Here is a 21,151-nt window from a genome sequence, read left to right as displayed (position 1 = left end):
AATAGCGTAACCTTCAGTTCCTTCTAATTGAGGCGAATGTTATTGTTTTGAAAGTCATTTTCGTTTCACGTGTGAACCAAACGGTCACGAAAGTCGATAGATAGCTCTTTGCGGCTTCGATCACGTGGCTTCGATACAGCAGGTGACGTTCGTGTGAACCAAACTGTCACTCTCTTTGCGGCTTCGATACAGCAGGTGACGTTAAAATGATGTCACATTGTCGCGTATGCGTGCAGACCAAAGCATTAAAGCTTGTTTTGCAACAACCTGTTTCAGCGCCGCTCTTCATCTGTTTACCCCCACCACCTGAAATTTTATAGATAGCCCGTAGGTGTGACGTTATACAAGGAAGGAGGAAAACAGAATTAAGAGTAAATGTGTGAAGATCGTTAGAGAGTCATATGTCTTATCGCCGACACGAAAAGCTGTGTCGGCTTGTCTTTATAATCAATAATGCGTTTTGCGTGTTCCTCGCTTGTCGCAGCTATGTTTTTGTCATGCACATGAGCCGGGCGAATTCATTGCCTTCGTAGTGTCAAACTGTCAGACATCTGATTGGCACAACACCGGATGTAAAATACAGGAAATTCAGAATTGATGGCGCCTGAAAATTGTTTCTGCTCTACTTGTTGAGAAAGAGATGTGCAGAGATTCATGTCAAATTATTCATTCACTTTAAGATACTTAATTGCACTACACAGATATGGAAGTTCCAGATCCAGAAACTAAGTTGCACGAACTAGATGTAACGATTCGTTTGAAACTCATTGAGAAATTGTTGATTGATGACAACTGGAAGAGACTAGCGGATCTGATGCGAGTTCTTGGGTAAAGTATTAGATATTTTGAATGAAACTTTTGCATGATACTGACGTGCTGTTCATTTCTTGGCCTGTAAAAATAATTTTGATTTCCTTGTACCGCGTGAAAATGCATCTGTGGAAAATTTCATTAACGATTTCGCACCAAATACTAACTGTAAGCAACGTCTACATTTAGCGGCATAGAAACAATGTGCAACAGGACATGTCACATGCAGTGTTGTTCAGTTTATTCTTTGCTCGTGCATTGTAGCTCATAATTATCGTGTTAGAGTATTAGGTTCACTATCAAATTTCATATGCAGACAAAGGTAGATGTAACTGCATTTACCATATTACATTAGAGTACCTACATAAAGGCTGCAGGTGTATTGATAACACGATTACACTTCACTATAACATAAATGATTGTTACATATTTTGTGTGTGCAGTGTAACATCTGACATTTAGTTTCATTTTAAGTACTCTATAAGAGTTACAGTTTTATGCGATTTTTAAAATGCTGGATTGCTTTTATCCACGTAACCCACCTCTAACTGAATGCTGTGAACACTTATACTGATCTTTTTAAAAATAATATCATTTGCCTTTGGCTACTTGTATGTTTTTTGTCTTCAGCTGCCACTCAGTTCATTTTTCAAAAATATTGTGCTGAAGGGCTTTGTTTTGGAAGGGGATGGGAGGGGGCACGAAATTGAGGGTTTGGTGGGATAATACCTTAATTGAATTGAGAGGAATGAGGACAATGTGATAATACTGGAATCCTTTTCCACACATCACTTCATTTGTATATAGATCTCCCATGAAACACTACCAAAAAAAAGTTATGGAGTAATAAGTGAGGCAATTATGCCAAATTGACTTTAGTTGAAAATGTTGGTAAAAGTTTGCCTTTTTATAGCACTTGTGCAGGACTGTAGTATAGTTAGTATAACAAGATTACTGGCAGCTAAGAGCACTGTTCCCAGCTTTCAGCAGTGTACCATTAACGGCTGCAGATGAGAACAGTAGTTGTTTGTATAGCTGCAAGAACTTGAGTTGCTTCCATAGAGATGTTTGCAAAAAAAACATGACCTGATCGATTGATTTGGGCGCCCGAAGCTGCCATGCCCAGCCCCCTGCAAGTGTCGGGGATCTTCTTTCGCCAACTAGAGTACAGCTGCTTGTGTCATGCATTGCCCTTTTGGAAATATTGTAGTTTTTCCTGCATGTAGGTAAATTATAACTAGATTTTCACTTTGTAACAACTGTGCTAACTCGGGTACTTGTTATACTGTAAAATAGGGTCACCATTATTCGTTGAAATGGAACTTTAATGACTTCTGGTCTGGCTTTGTGCGATCTGATTCAAACTTAATGTTAATAAAGTCTCATAAATTTTACAGAGATATGTTAACTAGAAAGGCTTAAAACTGATATATGTTTTGTTGTTAAACCAGCAGTGAGCCTGTAGAAGTCATCACAGATATGCTTAAATCAATGAGATCGGAGATAGTACTTCTGCCTAACATCTTGATACAGTGCCAGGAGAGGAGAGACAGTGGTGAGACACTGGACTTCGGTTAGGGTGGTTAGCAGCTCAAATCCCTGTAATTTAGGTTTTGCATTGATTTCCCCTAAAACAGTTAAGATGAAGCTAGAATGGTTCCTTTCTAAAAAGCGCAGCCAAATTCCATCCTAATCAGAACTTGTGCCCTCTTTAATGGATTCTTTTTTGATTGGACCTTAAAACTTTTTTTTTTTGGAGAGCCATTCCTTGAACCAAGTTACAGCTTCAGTAGCAAGAAAGAAAAGTAAGTAATAAATTAATGTAAGAGAAAGAATTAAATAAGTTTAATTTCCCCATAAAAAAAGAACTTACGTTTTTGTAAAAAAGTTCTTTTATTATCTCAAAACTTCCATTCTCAATCCATTTCTACTGTCTAAAGAGAGAGATACATAAACAGAAGGATTTTGTCTGATTGCAGCAGGTAGGTTTCATAGTGTTTTAAAAATCTCTTTGAACTAGTCCAGTTATAGACTTTATGTTCTTTTTTTGGTTCTATGGAATCAAATTGGAGAGAGAGGTAGGTAGGTAGTATTAGTCACCTGACAATATGATCGGAAATCACCCTTCATCCTTGGAGTGAAAGGTAATCATTAGGATACCCATGATTTTGGCACATGTTTAATGTAATATTTAATTTAGAACTGGTAACATTTCTTATACCAGTTGGATTTATTTTCTGAATTTCTCCAAAACTGGTAGCCCTCACTGAGAAGTTACTACTCGTTCTACATTATAAAATTACATTCTGCTGTGTTTTATTGTCAACATATTTACAATGGGGGAGGGTTGTAAATAATATATTTTACTAATTAAAATAATGTACATGAGTCTTCCACTATCTGTGACTTTAGATTGAAGTCAATATAGATTCACTAGTAACTCTATTTTGTAGAGTTACTATTTTGTAGGGTCATTATCAAAAATTTTCTTCAGAATTAGCCAACATAAATCCATATAGCATAGGCCTACTGTTAGCCATTATACTCATCATATCTGGTGAAGTGATGTTTTGGAAAGAAATTTTGTATGTATGTATGTAGAATATGAAAAATAGGCCTATTTTGTTAACACTTCTGAAAGACAGCTATTTCTGTCGAGGAATATTCTGTTTGTGATCTATAAGAACATAGTCTTCTTAAATGTAAGGAAAACAGAAGTTATGCATTGGATTATGTACCTGTAAATAGATGACATGTAACCATTCATAGACTGTAAGGAGATGTAACTTTTGTATGAATAAACTTCCCATATCATTAATTTCATTAAAAGTATGATATATTGAACATGTAACTCGGCTTTGTATATAATTAAGAAAAGCAGACTGTTGCTGTGCATATAATTCAATAAATTTTTAAGAAGCCCTTTTGCATTCTGCATAAGAAATCATCATATTTTTCTTTGTGAGAAGTCTTTTTGTTGTCAGTTCACAAGAACTATCACAAATTTTTTACCCTTTTCCACTCATTCATTACATTATTGCATATCCTTACCATTGATTACTAGTTCAGTGTCGTGAATATTCATGACATATATGTGGGATGAGAATGTAAATAAATGGTAGTGATGCAACATTTGTTGTTTCTTACATCAATAAAATATGTAGTACTACATGCTACTGTGAAATTAGACCAAAGACATCAGAGCCTGACCTTGAAAATAGGAAAAGTTGTCAAAACTTACATCTGTAAGTGGAAATCAGACAAAAAGTGCTACCACTGACAATGTTTTAAATTGATAATGAGTTGTATCTAGTAAAATAGACAAAATTTTTGCAGAGATGAATTTGAAATTCCTGTAATACTTTGGAGAGTAACTATGACACTGTGGCCACACAAATGAAGAAGTTTATGAACATTCAATTTTATACAAGGATGGAATGGGTAAAAACAATCGCTAACTTTACAGGAGACACATTGAGCAGCTGTTAGTCTTAGCTTCTGGGAATTCTTTTTCCCTAAGAAAAAGTTCAATTGTTGTGTTAAACATTCAATTTTTAGTGGATATGCTACTTTTTTGGCAGAAGCCAATTTAAATGTTAGGACTGTTATCTCAGTTTGTCATCATAGTAGAGTGCTATAGCAACAGCGAGCACATGAACTTTCATTTACGAATAAGAGCAAAAGGTGCTGTGCATCGTTTACTTGGAGGGAACATTGTAATGTCTTCAGTAATGAAAGATAATGCAAGTTTTTAGTCTTGGTTTGGTGTATGTATTAGAAAGATAGATATCTAAAATAGACTGAGGGGTATTTGAAATGAGCACCTTACTTGTCTTAAATGAGTCATGATTGTAGTGGCCAAGATCACTGCACCTCAGTGTTCTGTGGTGCCATGAGTGCTGTTTTACATCACACTGCCAAAATATTTTGGAGACAGCTGCAAGTTGGCTAGATTGCAACAAGCATGGGAAATTGATTGGACAGTCTCGTATTTATGACCACTACAACGTGATGACCCAAATGTGATTTGAACACACATAATAGCACTGAAAGGACAAGCTTATAACGTGACAGAACCAATGACTGAGCCTGTACTTTCAGTGTCTCAGCTCACTGTGCACTAATACACTTCTGACTGCAAATCCAACATTGTGATTCACACAAGTGGAAGCCACTCTTCTTGGTGCAGGTATTACAGCAGATTCCACCAAATTTGTAATTGTTTTAAGCCAGCTGGACCATAAATATGTCATGAAGATTGAAGATGTGATCACTGCTCCACCTACGACAAGAGCTTATGAGAAATTGAAGATGAAATTAATCTGTAGGGTGTCTGTGTCACAAGAACGAATCATCAGGCAGGTTTTGATGCAAGAAGACATTGGCGACTGGAGACTGTCGCAATACTTGAGTGTCTCAAAACAACATGGACTTGGATGCATTGGCTGATATGATATTTAATGCAGTAATTCCCACTCAAGTAAATGCAGTGACAGCATCACGCAACAGCTTGTCGCCACCTCTGGTTACACATGCTGGTTAGACATTCTGGCTGCCAGGGTTCTGTGGGTGCCACACAAGATCTGGAGACCAGGTGAGTAAATGTACTACACCTTGTGCCCACTGGTTGCCAGATTATGTTGCAAAGTCTATTCGTAAGTGACTGCAAGTCAGGACAAAAATGTACCTGTGTGTTTCCACACATGCGGCTACACAGTAAGTGACCAACAGCCCTTTTCTAGCTGACTGCAGCTAATAATTCCTCCATACTGATGTATGGTACACTATGGGTAAAGCTGGATCCCAGGCTGCAGCAAGACAGCATGGAACTTTACTATTGCGGATGTGTGAGATGGAGCCCCATAATAGGGACATATTCTCTAGCATATTACAAGCTGTTGTCAGACATGGCTCATTGGCAGAGCCACCAACTTAATGACTTCAGGCTTTCAACAAAATGCAGGAACACAAACGGCCAAGTTCGTACAAGCCACTATTGGCAAGTACGCAGGATTATTGGGGGGGGGGGGGGGAGCAGGGTATGCCATGGCAAAGTGCATCACATTAAAACTACTAATAGTCCACTGGCATCCTGTTGAATCCAGTGATTAGTCCCGGAGCAGGTAGCTATAGCAAAAGTGGAATTTGACAGTATGCTGTGGGAACATGTTACATGCCTGTCGAGTAGTTCTTGCTTGTCCCCACCTGACTTAGTACCTGAGAACTGTGGCACATGGCATCTGTGCAGGGATTATCAATGGCAAAAGTGTACCAAATGATACCTCATACCCTTGTTATGAGACTATAATTACTTGTTAAGTCGTGCAACCTTATTCAGCATCCTAAATTTTACAATATCTACACTCAGACCCCAGAAGCAGACATACCAAAGATGGCCATAATCACCGCATGTGGTCTATTCGAGAGTCATTTCCTGACTTTTGTTCTCCAAAATGCTGCACAAACTTGGCAAAAGTTTATAGGCTCCATATTACAAGGTCTTCCCTTTTGCTTTACAAATCTGGGTGATTCCCCCCCCCCCCCCCCCCCCCCCCAGCCTTGCCAGAAAAACATCAGCAGACTCTAGCTGAGGTGTCTGAATGGTTATAATAGTACAGCATGGTTTTGAATACCGCCAATGCATTGTTGGTCAGAGATGATTAACTTCCTGGGGCATAAGATCTAATCATCAGGTTCAGTACCTTTACCCGAGAAAGTTGAAACATCTTGCAAATCACGTAACCAAGAGCCTTTAAAGAATTGTATCGTACCCCCAGGGTGCTTAATTTATGTTGCCGATACCTGCCACTTGTGGCCTGGTTGTAAGAACTTTTAACAGCAGCACTGACAGGCCCAAAGAGAAAAAGTAACTCACCAGTTTTGTGGACGTATAATATGATCTCTGCTTTCAATGCAGCATATCAGAGCATAGCAGGCGATGCATTACTCGGACACCCCAAGCTGAATGCACCCTTGACATTATAGGTCGATGCAAGCCAGACAGCAATTGGCTCAGCATTACAATTTCTGTGCAATGGTGCATGGTAGCCACTAGGTTTCTTTTCCCATAAGCTGTCACAGTCCCAACGGAGAACAAGTGGAGCAATTATGACAGAGCTTGTGACAATCTGTGAGCATCTTAAATACTTCTGACCACAACTGGAAGCCAGGGAGTTTACCATTTACAATTACCATAAGCAACTTAGTTATGCTTTCCGTCAAAACAGTATCAGTTGTTCACCTCTGCAGCACAATCGACTTGTAGACATCGCCCAGTTCAGCACATGTGCTAGACTCGTTTCTGGGATCAACAACATAGTAGCCAACTGCCTTTCCCCTGTCAGCAGCTTCTCACAAACGGTTCATTTCATTCAACTTGCCAAAGCACTACAGGGTGACAAAGTACTATGTGATTTACTCAAAGATAAGGGCTGACATTAAGTTGCATTGTAACATGTCAAATGGTAAACTTCATCCTTCTTGCCTCACATTCTGAATATCTGCATTCGACAGCCGACATAATCTTTGTCATTCTGGAGTCCGACCAACAACTATACGAACAGGCATCAAATGCCCACTCAGCAAGCTTAACTGCCATGGGAAACTTTTCTAATACAACTGCTCACTTTGTGCACTTCCATAATGCCATTGTTGGCTGTTTACCTCGATCAGAGGCCAATGTGACCTACTGACAATGATCAACAGCGTCATCCACTGGCTGGAAGCATTGCCAATAGGTAACATTTCAGCAGAGACTTTAGCTTACACTTTTGTTTCCACCCGGATATCGCATTTCGGCTGTCCTCGACAAGTCACAATGGACTGCAGACGCCAATTTGAGTGGGACCTGTTTGCCCAGCTTACTAAAGTCTGTGGCACAGTATACCATAACATAAGTTACCGCCCAGCCAGTAGCTGGATGACGGAATGCTGGCATCATTCTCTCAAGGCAGCCCTCATATGCCACAATACAGATTGGACCATAGCTCTGCCAATACTTACGTAAGCCTGAGGAATAGCTACAACTCAGATTTAGACTGTGACTGCTGGATTCGTATACGGCGAATCGTATACATACCAGGAGAGTTTGTAGACGCACACTCCCTACAGCTGCCTGACCATGACAACTGTGACTTTATTACTCAACTGAAGGGAAAATATTTCTTGCATTCATCCCCAACAAGCATCAATACACAGTACAATTTCCAGCTATGTACATTAGGTCCTAGACAAGTGCACACACATCATGAGTGGTATTAAGCCTTCACTGCAACCAGCGTACCAGGGCCCACACAGTCATATTATGGGAAGTGCGCCCTATCAATGTACTTGTTAACAAGCCCTCTACAATCAAGCCCTCTACAATCTCTCTTGACTGGGTGGAGCCTGTATATGTTTTTCAAGAAGAGCTACCTACTGCTGTACTATGATGCCGATGTACTGCAGCACCAACATAAGCATCAACACCACTATCGGCACCTTCACCACAGACAGACAGACCGACCTCTAGGATGTACAACAATATCAGGGCGATGTGTCCACTTTCCGGCGCATTTCTTAGGCGACACTCTGCCTCCCCTGAGGGGGCTGGTGTAGCAACCAAGACTTTTCCACAGTCACATCGTGCTTACTCTTAGAATGAACCTTTCACCTTCCTTGATAATAAAAAGTTCTCAGTAGCAGGCTAACTGCCTTGTCAATTCCTTTTAGGGATAATTCTGCTGTAAAGTAAAATGTCTCAAAGCTGTATTATCTGTCGACAACATTTTCGTTCCTGTACGTGGGTGAATAAAGTATTAAGAATTGTTCTTGTATGAGAGTGTCATATTATATATCCCACCCAGCCAGATTGCAGCACATATGGTATATTGATTGGATGGCCTCTCATTCATGGCCACTCCAAAATGATATTAGAAAGACTGTTAATATCCAAATGTAAAAAAACTTCTTAGTTAAGGTTGTAGCCAAGGTTATATCCAGTGTAAGTTAAGCAATGCAATAGAGGCTAGAGGCTATGTGCTGACTAAAATTAGTGATATGGTACCCCCTAATTATGTTTGTAGATGGTGCACAATATTCCTCTTTTCTGTTACACACATGAATAATCTCCCTCTCCTCTTGCCATCGACACACTACCTCTGCACTATCCTTGAATAAACACGCAAATTTAACATTTCACAGTAATAACATAAATTCCAGGATGAAAGCAATAAACAAAGACTAAGGAATGTAATCACTCACGTGCAGCTGATTTGTGGATAGTGCATAAACATAGACTTTACTTGCTTTTGAGATATTGCTCTTTTTGTCTTTCAAGTACACATTTTCCCATACAGTCCCCAACCTACATTAAATAATCACTCAATTGCCGGAAAGTGTTTACTGACGCCATTTTTGTTTAAAGATTATACCTTGGTGACTGCACAACGTAAGTAGTTACCTGCGATTAAAAGAAGGATAAAATTGTACTTGTTAGCTTAAAATTGTTAAAACCTGCAGATTATCAGTATGGTTGGTGAGCTGTACAATAAGTGTTTTTCTGTGTGTCTATTCTAGTTTTACCATAAGTATATTGTGGTACTTTTGTAGAAAATAACACTAACCCCATTTAAACTTCTTGTTACATACTCACAGCTTAGAACAGAAATGCTGCAGAAAGAAGACTTATGGTGATATGCGGACAGTTTCTTTTTTAAGTAACATGGAGACAGGGAACTTTATTCAAGTCTCATAAGTCTGATACTGACACAAACAAGTGATCATGTCAGTACATCAACATCACTTGCACAGAAGCAATTGATTTGTTAAGAAAGGTAGGTTCTTGGTATTGAGAGCCAAAATAAAAGCCATTCTCCTCATTAAGGGATTGAATTGATGTGATGTGTTGTATAATATTAACACACACACACACACACACGTGTCAGAGTGCACACAGTATGAAAAGAAATTTAGGGAGTATAATGAGAAGATTACATAAGGCTGAGCTAAAGATGGCCTCGACCTGAAGGAGACAATCATCCTGTAAAGATAACTGAAGTGAGAGGCAGAGTGAACCATGAATCTTGGCATTGGGGGTGTCAGAAAATGGGATGGGGGACAGAAACGGGACTAGGAAGGAATCAAACATAGCCCAAGAAAAGAAATTAGTGCACACTTATAACTGTGGGGCACAGGTTATTGTGGATGAAGTTGATCACATTTGTATGTTCTTCAACTAGATTGTGAACTAGCTGTGATGAATGTGGTTGGTACTGATACACGGCTGATTTGTAACCAAGTCTACATAAAAACTTGTGCTGTGATTGCAATAAATTTTATGCTTACATCTTGACATTCCTATCTCATTAGAGGTGGGGTGGGAAAAAAAAGCTTTAAATGCAAATCTGACTTTTTCAATTAGAGCTTTGAAAATTGTGTAGGTGACCTTTTTCCCATTGTATATGCTATCTCAATTACACAGTTTCCAATTTGCTGTCATTATTTAACTCTCTAGCATTAGTAGTTGCCTTTTTTTCTTGTTGTATTTTTTTTAAACACAGTACTTCTTTTTTAGATTTATCATAAAACCTTTATCTCTTGTGTTTCTGTATTTTTTAATTTTTATAGATGAGATGTGTGAAGCAAAAAATAGCAGAGGTGACTGTTAACTCCTGAAAGATATGGGAAGGAGAGTCTAGGAATATAAGTGTAGAGGATATAGAGAATGGACACACAAAAATGTAAAAAGCAGCTAACAACATAGGGAAAGACATAAGTAAAAGAAACAACATCAGAAATTGCATACTATATATGAAATTTGATAAAAAATTTGTTAGGGAAAAGTGGACAGAGGTATTCCTCAAAGGAAGAACAAAAGAAAAGAAGAACAAGAAATAGAGGAAATGGAAAAAAGACTTACATATTAACAGTGCTGATAGGAGTTCTGAGACACTGATTGGCATGAAAAATTCATATTACTCCCATAGTAAAGCATGCATTAAGTTTAATAATGTGGTGTTCAAAGTCATGTGATGTGTCTTCTATATAATCCAGTGGGTAGTTGCATATCCCTCCCATGTCATCATCCTCATGCTGTTAGCCACGTGTCATTTTTATTATCCTGTCTTTGTTTTGATTTCATACCATCCACTGACTATTTCATTCAGCATTCTTCTAGGTGTTTATTCTCTTTCACATCAACATTCCCTTTCCACCCACTGTTTTCAGAATTTCTGACTTTTTTCCTGTCCTGTACCACCCCCTCTGTACCACAACAGGCACTAATGGTCATGTTACCTTGCACACATGTCAAAGTCAACAATGATAGTTTTAAGCCTTCAAATTTAAAAGTATCCTTTCTTCACAGATTTTATTTTTTTATTTCCATCTCATGAGGTGTTGTTGGGTCTCCTGTATTTCTGGGTCCTGGATGATTTTCCCATTCAATTTTTGAACAGCAAAATTTCCACTAACCATTTCCTTTCCATTTTGTTATTTGAAAGAACCACTGACTTAAATTCCTTCTACATTCACCTGTGCATGTCATTTTATGGCAGTCTTAACAACTAGATGCCTTTTCTATCTCAATTGCATTAAGATATACACCTATTCTTATTCTGCACTTGAGCCGATAAAAAATAATATTGCTTTGATCCAGTTAACTCAATAAACGTTCTGAGAGTGGGAACTGAAAGTTAAAATCTCTTTCGCAAGTCACCACAATGAATTGATGAAGTTGTGTATCATAGTACTTCATTTATTACTGAGTACTATTAGCTGGTTTTTATTTAATACCAGCTAACCATTTAAGCCATTTAAATATTAGAGCAGTATCAAATTTTTGCAACAGTGAGCTGAGGTGAAATAAGAAACTACCGGATCATTAAATAAAATTTTCTTTTTCAGACACGACACAGTTGAAAGACTTCAGTGCTTTAAAAATCCAGCTGAACAATTGATTGAGGAACTTGCAGCTCGAATGTGTCCAGTAAATATACTTGCCTTTGCACTAAAGACGCAGGAACTGTTTGATGCACTTGCACTATTTGTAGAAAGAGGTATGTCCATACTGACATGTTAAATGAATGACAGTAGCGAATTAGATATAATTATTTCTTAAATTTAAGTGTAACAGTTAAGACTGAAATGACAAGTTATACAGTTGCCAAGACCCTATGTTCACCAAAACCAAAAGCTAAGAGAGATCTCATAACAATAAAAAAATGAATACAGTGTAGCGAATGACAGAATGAAAGATTTGTTCTTCAGGAATAATACAGATGAAAAGAGAGAAGGAAATCCATTTAAGAGGACCATAGAATAAGCACAGCAGAAATTGAGATGTGAGACATACACTGATCAGCCAGAACATTACGACCACCTGTAGTAGCTGGTATGTCTACCTTTGGCACAGGTAACAGTGGTGATGCTTCGTAGTACGGAAGCAATGAGGCTGTGGTAGGTCACTGAAGGGAGTTGACACCACGCCTGCACACATAAGTCACCTAATTCCTATAAATTCTGGGGAGGAGAGCAATGAGCTCTGACACCATGTTCAGTGATATTCCAGATGTGTTTGATCATGTTCAGAACTGGCGAGTTGGGAGGAGGAGGAAAGGGGGGGGGGGGGGGCGTAGGGAGGCAGTACATCAGTTGGAACTCACCACTGTTTTCCTCGAACCACCTCAACACATTCCTGGCCTTGTGACGTGCCACATTTTCTTGTTGCAAAATGCCAATGCTGTCGGGAAACGATAATCATGAAGGGGTGTACATGGCGTGCAACAAGTTTACAATACTCCTTGGCAGTCATGATGCCTTGCATGATCTCCCCTGGCCCCATGGATACCCACATGAATATTTCCCAGAGCATAATGAAGCAGCCGTCAGCTTTTCTGCATCCTGCAGTACAGGTGTAAAGGAGCTGTTTCCCTGGAAGACGATGGACTCACACCCTTCCATCAGCATGATGATGAGAGTATTGGAATACATCAGACATTGCAATGCTTTGCCACTGTACCAATGTCTGGTGCTGATGGTGATGTTGCTATTTCAGCCGTAGTTGCTGATGTCATTGCGTTAACATTGACAGATACATGGGTCGACGGCCGCGGAGGCCTACCGTTAGGAGTGTTCGGTGCACTGCATATTCAGACACACTTGTACTCTACCCAGCATTAAAGTCTGGTGTTAGTTCTGTTCCGGCGTAACATAAAGTGCTGGCACGATGGTCAAGGACGGAACAGCAGAGAGGGCTGTGAGATGACATCAACCAATAGAACGCTGACAGACCTCTCTCTAGGACGACACCGAGACAGGAGCAGCATCTAGACCAAGAGAATATAAGTGCCACCACCACCTGGCCGCGGCCCAGTTGCAGTCTAGGCAGTCTACAAGTACAAGATTGACAGCAGCGACTTAGGAGATGTATTTCTCGTCTTGTATGTATTTCTTGTCTTGTGTTATGAATTGCATATACTGAAGAGATTGCTTATGTTTCATGTCGCCTTTTGCTTGCGATATCTCATTGTACATTTCTCAAAGTTAAGTATTGTCAATTATCTTACTGTAATAAAATCTCATTAATTAGATTTGCATGAATTTTTGTCTAGCGATCCGAGAAAGCAGGTTTCCTAGGCACCCTTTATCAGATGAGTGGGCAAAATACAAGAAGTTCAACGACAATTCACTGCCTGTCCTGTTTCACCAGTCTTCCCAGCCTATGGTACCTGACATCTGTAGTGAGGGGTGGCTGCCCAACCCCACAATATCTGGATGCGGTTTCACCTTGGTTTCGCCACATGTTTAAGATACTCACCACAGCACTCCTCGAACACCCAACAAGTTGTGCAGTTTCCAAAGTGCTCATGCCTAGCCTCTGGGCCATCACAATCTGCTCAGATAGATCTCACACCTTCCCCATCCTACACATGGACAGCACACTCACTGATGCTACATGCACTGTGTGTGTGTGTGTGTGTGTGTGTGTGTGTGTGTGTGTGTGTGAGAGAGAGAGAGAGAGAGAGAGAGAGAGAGAGAGAGAGACACACTCCTGGATGTGTTTATATTGATAGTAGGTTGGTGCTCATAATGTTCTGGTTGATCAGTGTATATCAGATGCATTGTGTAGAGCAAAATCAGAGCTTGGGAAGCATGTTAAAGTGTACTTAAATTTAAAACCAAATAAACTGGCAATTTTTGTGAAATATTGGTATTTTTATGATTTTGGAGCCATTCATGGGCCAAGAACCACCAAAAATTTTGAATTCACAAAACCACAAAAATAGATTACTAACATCCTGTATCTTATAGTGGCCAAAGGATTTGATTTTCTACTTCTAAAATACTTGTGTCTGAATGGGTTTAAGATTGTTTACAAACAACGTATTTCCCTGTTCTTCTTAGTTTCTGGAGTATTTGGTTGGTCAGATTTTCCTCAGAGTTCTCATTGTTCTGGTTCAGGTTCAGATTCTAAGGACCACTTAATATCTTTGTATTCCTCTTTGAAGTAGGTCCTAGTGTTTTTAAAAAGATAATCTTTTTGTTATCTTATCATCCCTGCTGGAATTACTGCATCAGGAATCCCATTGTCTTTGGGGAAGAAGTGGTGCACAAATTCATTTCCATCAATGTACAGTTTGCAGTGTACATTACCTTTCTAGTCAATGTTGAGCTGGAAGTGGTTATATTCAGTTGTGTGTATTACTGTGTTAGCATTACTATTCTCCAAGAAATTTAGCCAGTCATATGTATTCACAGCAACTTTGATCTTTTTTATTCCAAAGCAACAGCAAAATTAAAATGTGCTTTAGGTGTAGATTTCTCAATGAAGTTATCAAATTCTTGTATGGAAGAGACATAAGTGATCCTAAACCTTTTCTTTAAAAGTCTAAATGCCAAATCACATGTAAGTTTCTTGTGGCCTGCAGGCACGTATGACAAGAAATTCTCTTATTTTTGTTACTACAGATTCTCCAGGCAAGATACCTTAATAAGATTCATTCTGGTTCTGTCCTATGCAATTGTAAGCATGAATGGAGATTGTGTCTTCTCCATGACTACAGATTTTGTAATAATTGTGGAAAAGACTAACAGTAGTGGTGAATCCCATTGCTGTTCCTACACATTCTGGGAGTGATAGTTTACTTGTTTGTTCACTCTCACACATAACCCAGAATATTCCAGTTCTCAGTGGGATCAGAAAATAAACAGGCCCCAGCCGTAACATATTACTAGGTATGTGGATCTGCAGAGCATCAAAACTGTAATGGACACTAGGTTTTTTACTATCTTCAGAATTTACCTTAGTTTTTGTGATTGTTCCCTTATAAAACTCCCTTTCTTTTGCAGTAAGTTGTACATGAGATCTCATTTTTTCAGAATTTCCCATTTTAATTTCTTCCAGCTGTAAATCCATTGTAGATCCAGATCTGAAATGCCTTATTATCACGTAAAGGTAGAAGTTTTAAACTTGCATTATATCTGTTGTTACTTCTTCCTGGTAATAGTACGGCATCTTATTCTGAATCAGAAAAAGAAACCACATTCTTATGAAGTTTTTTTTCTTGCATTAGCGTGTGGTTTGTAAGATAATCCTGTATCACTGCATGTTTTTGTTCGGTGTTTTAATATTTTATTTTAATACTGTGGGCAAACATGTAAGTATTTTTATAAACACACTGACCTGTTACTAACTGTTTGGTTCATGGTTGTTTTTTCTTAGTCTTTACATTGTGTTTACAAGCTGTCAAAGAAGAATTTGAAGTTACACACCACACTTATGAGACTAGCACTCCTGGAAGAAAGGATATTGCGGAGACATGCCCCTGAAAGGCGAAGGTCCTGATTTAGAGTCTCGGCCCGGCACACAGTTTTATTCTGTCAAGAAGGTTCATATTAATGCCCACTCCGCTGCAGAGTGAAAACTTCTCTCTGGAAACATCCCCTAGCCTGTGACTAAGTCATGCCTCTGCAGTTTCCTTTCTTCCAGGAGTGCTAGCCTTGCACATTTTGCAGCAGAACTTCTCAGAAGTTTGGGAGGTAGGACATGAGGTATTGGCAGAAATAAAGCTTTGAGGACAGGTCATGAGTCATGCTTGGGTATCTCGGTTGATGAAGCCCTTGCCTCCGAAAGGCAAAGGTCCTTTGTTTGGGACTCAACTAACACAAAATTTTAATCTGTTAAAGAGCTTCATATCAAAAGAGTCAGTTAAGTCTATGCAGTCATCAGTTATGACCAGTCCAAAGTTCTTTCATACTGAAGTGTTACATGCTGTTTAGGCAAAAGACATTTCACACTCCTTGTGTAGTACAAGGAAAGATGATTGCAACAGAATGATATTAAGTAGCGAGTAATAGTATTATGAAAAGGAAAGTTGCTACTCACCATACAGCGGAGATGCTGAGTTGCAGTTAGGCACAGCAAAAAGGCTGTCACAAGTTAGCTTTCAGCCAGTATGGCCTTGGTCAGAAATAGATGACAGACACTCGTGCACAGTCACACAAACCCAACTCTCTCTCTCTCTCTCTCTCTCTCTCTCTCTCTCTCACACACACACACACACACACACACACACACACAGTCTCTTGCAACCAAAGTCACACTCAGCCACTTGAGTGTGGCTTCAGTTGCCAGATACTGCAGTGTGTGTGTGTGTGTGTGTGTGTGTGTGTGTGTGTGTGTGTGTGTGTGTGTGTCTGCAACTCTGCGTCTCCGCTATATGATGAGTAGCAACTTTCATTTTCATAATATTGTCACATTCCATCCTGGATTTTCCATTGTTTAAGTAGAGAGTAACTGCAGAACATATACTGTGGGTGAGTGTTTGTTTTTGTATGTGCAGACATTAAATGGGAGGTGTGATGACAGGTAATCGGCTTCACCTTCTGTGGGCAGGGCCTTTTACATTTTGGTGTCACAGCTTGGCGGTGACTTGACCATCAAAGAGCAACCACACTCTCCAAGAGTGAAAATGAAAGACATGATGGTTTTGTGACAAATAAAATATTTTGTAATCTTGGATGTCAAGTTGAGTCTCTGAGGTGTATGTCATACAAAAAGTTGTGTTCTAATCTAATTCACGAGTCACTCCAGTGATCTGTACACCCATTCAAGGAAATATATATGTTTGTAAAAGGAAAGTAGAGGACATGCTTTTTTGTGATATGTGTAGTAGATATCTTCTTTTGCTCCAACAACAGCTGCAGAAAGTGAAGAAGCCAAGCCTGTCCTCCGCTACACACAAGATTTCAGAGGCACTTTTTAGCGGAACCTTTACTTCAAGAGAATCCTCTACAGCAGCCGGATAATAAATAAATAAATATATAACTAATTTTGTCAGGCAGATATTAACGTCGGTTGACAGATCTCGTGAAGTGCTCTGCCTCAGCTTCAACTACAAGGAGCAAGCCAGCAGCTACATAAAACTCTAATACAACAAGAAAAACACTTCAAGACCATCATTCTCAAATCTGCTTGCTCATTATTACCATGTCATTGTATTTCAGTAATAACGTGATCAATAATATTCTCTTTGTTGCCACAGGCTTCATCAAAATTTGGAATGTCTTGTAATAAATATTGGAGAGCTTAACTGACTCTTTAGCCAGAGGTTCCAGTTCATCACCACTTGATTCATCACTACTTGGTGTTCTTTCAAAAAAATAATCTTGAAATACTTGATAGTCTTCATCACATAAACTGCAGCCAACACCAGTATTATTTAGTGTCTTCACAATTCTATCTTCGCTCAGTTCACACTTTAAACTGATCAAATTGTGAATATGTCTTTGTTGCTACAGTAACGTCAGCTGTTGTTTTAGGGCTGTCAGGCAGCAGCTCACAGTTTTGTGGTTATTGTTGCTGACATTTGGTCATAGGGCACTGGGTTCAATTCCCAGACAGGTCAGGGATTTTGTCTGTTTGGGACTGGGTGTGTGTGTTGTCATCATCATGATGATCATCATCACCATCATCATCAACCTGTGAGTTGCCATAATGGCATCAAGTGAACATCCCATATGAGGTTTCCCAGCCAATCATGCCATATGCACATTCCATTGCAACTGCTAAGTGCAAATGGCAACATCCATAGGCTTTTATGTCTCATATAAGAAGGACTCACTTGTCATATTTGGAATTATTGAAATCACAGAACATTCTTCTTTTGTACAAAGCTAACCTGGTCTTCTTAAAATGCCTCAGAAATTTAGGAGATGATGTTTTGTGAAGCACTGCATAACAGCTGTGAGCTTCAGAAAAGGAGCCTCTTATAAGGGCAATGTCATCTTACCATAATGGCAAGAGGTCTGTTTCCAGAAGACTGACATGGATTGCTTTTAATGATATTATTGATTTCTACTGGAGAGACAGACAACTTTCAAATTGACGTGAGCATGCACAGAATGCAATAAATTCCTATAATATACAAAAAAAGATGTTTTAGACACTATTGAACATTTTTTTCTTGCACTGAAAATTTTACTTCTTTGACAGGAGGTCCCTTAACACATTCCATTTCACAGATTCATTGTAATTAGAGTTGTGTATTGTCTGTACAAGCAAGTAAATGTTATAAAACAGTTCCTAACTATATATATGTGCAACTTACTTTTTTCAACCACGCATATGTTCAAGCTTTCTACCCTTTGCATTAGATCTTCATAGTAGATAAGTCTTTTCGTACACAGTAATTTTTTCTGAATATGAAACGAGTTTATTTATTATTTTCATATATCAGAATTATCGTATTGCATGGGTCAGAGAGCAAACTATTGCATGGGTCAGGGAACAAACTGGATGGAAGAGGCTTAAATTTGTCTGTAATAATAATAATAATAATAATAACAAATAGCAGTGATTGTGAGATGTGAGCAGGTGAATGGATAGTAGAGGAATGAGGAAATTCTTAATTAGATTCTAAAATATAAGATGTAATGAAAGGTGGGTGATCACATTAGGATTACATTACATGGAATTTGATTTAATGTCCTTCAAAGTATTGTCCTTGGCTAGAAGAGCTGTTACCCCAATGTTGAATCTGTGACTGGGAGCATTTCCTGAAGGCCTCTTCAAAAGGGTGTTCAGCTGCTCTGTCGTGGCCCTCTCAATGTCAGGAATAATGTCAAAATGTTTTCCTTTAAGAAAGATTTTAATTTTTGGGAAGAACCAGAAGTTGCACATTGCTGAGTCTGGTGACTAATATGGATCTGGGTTTCTTCTGTTTTTTGAAGTTAATTCATGTCTCGAATGTTGCTCATCTTCTACTGACTCATTTCCGCTTTTAGTCTTTAGAGTTACAGCATTATTGCCATATACCAAATTCAATATTTTGTTAATTTCTTTGGAACTTTTTTACACATTGAAACAAAACTTAATGTTCACATGTTGTTCAGAGTCCGTGATGCACGACAGATATGGTAAACACAACCTCACTCTAGCATCTCTGAATGCTGACTGACAAGCCAGAATGTGTTCCAACTTGATGCTGCATGTTTCAATGGATCGAGCTATTGGGCATACAGAAAGATGTCAGGTCTATTTGTTGCCATTAGATCCAATATATTTCCATCATGAGTAAGGTTCCTAACTATCTGTTGTAGGTATTTTTCTGAGAAGGCATTTAGTAAAGTTTCACAGAATGTCTTATCACTCCCACCATTAACAAAACTGTAATTTTCCCAATTAATTGTTTGATGATTAAAGTCTCCATCACGACTACAGTATGTATGGGAAACTTATGTACAAGTGAACTGAAGTTTTCTCTAAACTTTTTAGTTACAACAGGAGATGAGTCTGTTGGGCAATAGAAGGATTTAATTATCATTTTAGAATGAAATTTAATTATCATTTTATGCCCATCCCTGATTCTGAGTCTTGCCCAAATAATCTCACATGCGGCTTCAATTTCTGTCTCAGTGGATTTGACTTTCTTGTCTACTGCGACAAATATGCCACTCCATTTCCCATCTGCCTATCCTTTCCCTATACTGTACATTTAAATTTTCCCTAAAAATCTCACGGCTATCAATTTTAGGTTTCAACCAACTTTCTGTACCCAGGATTACGTGGACTTCACTGCTTTTCATGAACACTTCAAACTCTGGCACGTTGTTGCGAATGCTTTGGCAGTTAAACATTGATTTTAATACTCTCACCTGTGGGAGGCATTTATTTTAATACTCTCACCTGTGGGAGGCATTGATTTTAATACTCTCACCTGTGGGAGGCATTTACTTCAAACTTGCACTGATACTACTGGGTTTCCCACAGCTGTCATTATCTGGATTGGATGTGCACCCCACACACAGTCACGTAGCTGAGTAGCAGCCTCTGATGTGTAATGCACACCTGACCTATGTAGGGGGACCCTACAGTTCTCAATCCTGTGGCAGAAGGCCAAGAAATCACATCCTAGCTCTGTCACAGAACCATCGAAGTCTCTGGTTCAGTCCTTCCACTAGATTCAGAGCCAAAGGGCCACAATCAGTTCTGGTGGCAATGCTGCAAATTGTGAGCTTCATTGAAACACCACGCACAAAGTTGGTCTTCTCAACCTTCTCTGCCAGTTACTGGAATGACCCAAGAATGATCTCAGATCCCAGACAATAGGCATCATTTATTCCAGTATGCATCTCAATCTGTAGTTGGCTGCACCATGTTCCCTCAGTGACGGCTGGAACAACCTCTTCAACATGTTTAATGAGCCCCCCAGGCATACAGACTGAGTTTACCTGGTGTCCTTTCCTATCCCTTGCTGCCATTTGTGTTGGTGCCATCTGCTGATGAATGCATGCTGAGCATTCTCATTTCACCAATGTTGGGAATCATTTCCTGGCCAGTAGATGTGACAGTAGGCTAATACCTCTGTGTGGTCCATCCTCCAGTGGTTCTTTTGCATGGGACACAAGATACTAGACCTAAGGATCTCACAAATGGCCTTACAGAAGTAATCATCACCCATTGTCTGAAGGAAGGTACAGTGCACACTTCATTCACAGTCTCTCTTCACAAGAAATTTTGTATTGGAACACTGACCTTGCCAGTAGCTATTCGGTATGTCTGCTGGATGAATTTGACAATTTTAAATGTGATAATAAGCACACCAAACAAAAAATTTGTTATCTTTAGGATACATCCCACTAATACCATGTAACACTACCTGCAGCCTTTATAATCTGCATCCATACTCTGCAAACCACCAGGAAGTGCATGGAAGAGGCTATGTCCCTTTGTACCAGTTATTAGGGGTTCTTTCTTTTCCATTCACATATGGAGCACGGGAAGACCGATTGTTTGAATGCCTCTGTGCGTACTGTAATTGTTCTATTCTTATCTTCACAATCCCTATGTGAGCAATAAGTA

General features: G+C 39.2%; 1 protein-coding gene across 3 annotated transcripts in view; it reads left to right on the top strand.

Moving 5' to 3' along the window:
- The first annotated feature begins 230 nt into the window (after positions 1-230).
- Positions 231-21,151, top strand: part of LOC126189051 (mucosa-associated lymphoid tissue lymphoma translocation protein 1 homolog) — a 147,376-nt gene continuing 126,455 nt past the window's right edge. For 2 of the 3 annotated variants that reach the window (XM_049930909.1, XM_049930908.1), the window contains exons 1-2: positions 231-828; positions 11,695-11,846. In XM_049930909.1, the coding sequence (XP_049786866.1) occupies positions 704-828; positions 11,695-11,846 (277 nt within the window). In that variant the 5' untranslated portion in view covers positions 231-703. Of the gene's footprint in view, positions 829-9,485; positions 9,624-11,694; positions 11,847-21,151 lie in introns of those variants that run through there. The other variant, XM_049930910.1, reaches the window with a different exon arrangement.

This window comes from Schistocerca cancellata, chromosome 5 (genome assembly GCF_023864275.1).
Source record: "Schistocerca cancellata isolate TAMUIC-IGC-003103 chromosome 5, iqSchCanc2.1, whole genome shotgun sequence".
Taxonomy (NCBI): domain Eukaryota; kingdom Metazoa; phylum Arthropoda; class Insecta; order Orthoptera; family Acrididae; genus Schistocerca; species Schistocerca cancellata.
Note: the sequence above shows the minus strand (reverse complement) of the source record. Positions and strands in the feature narration are given on the sequence as shown.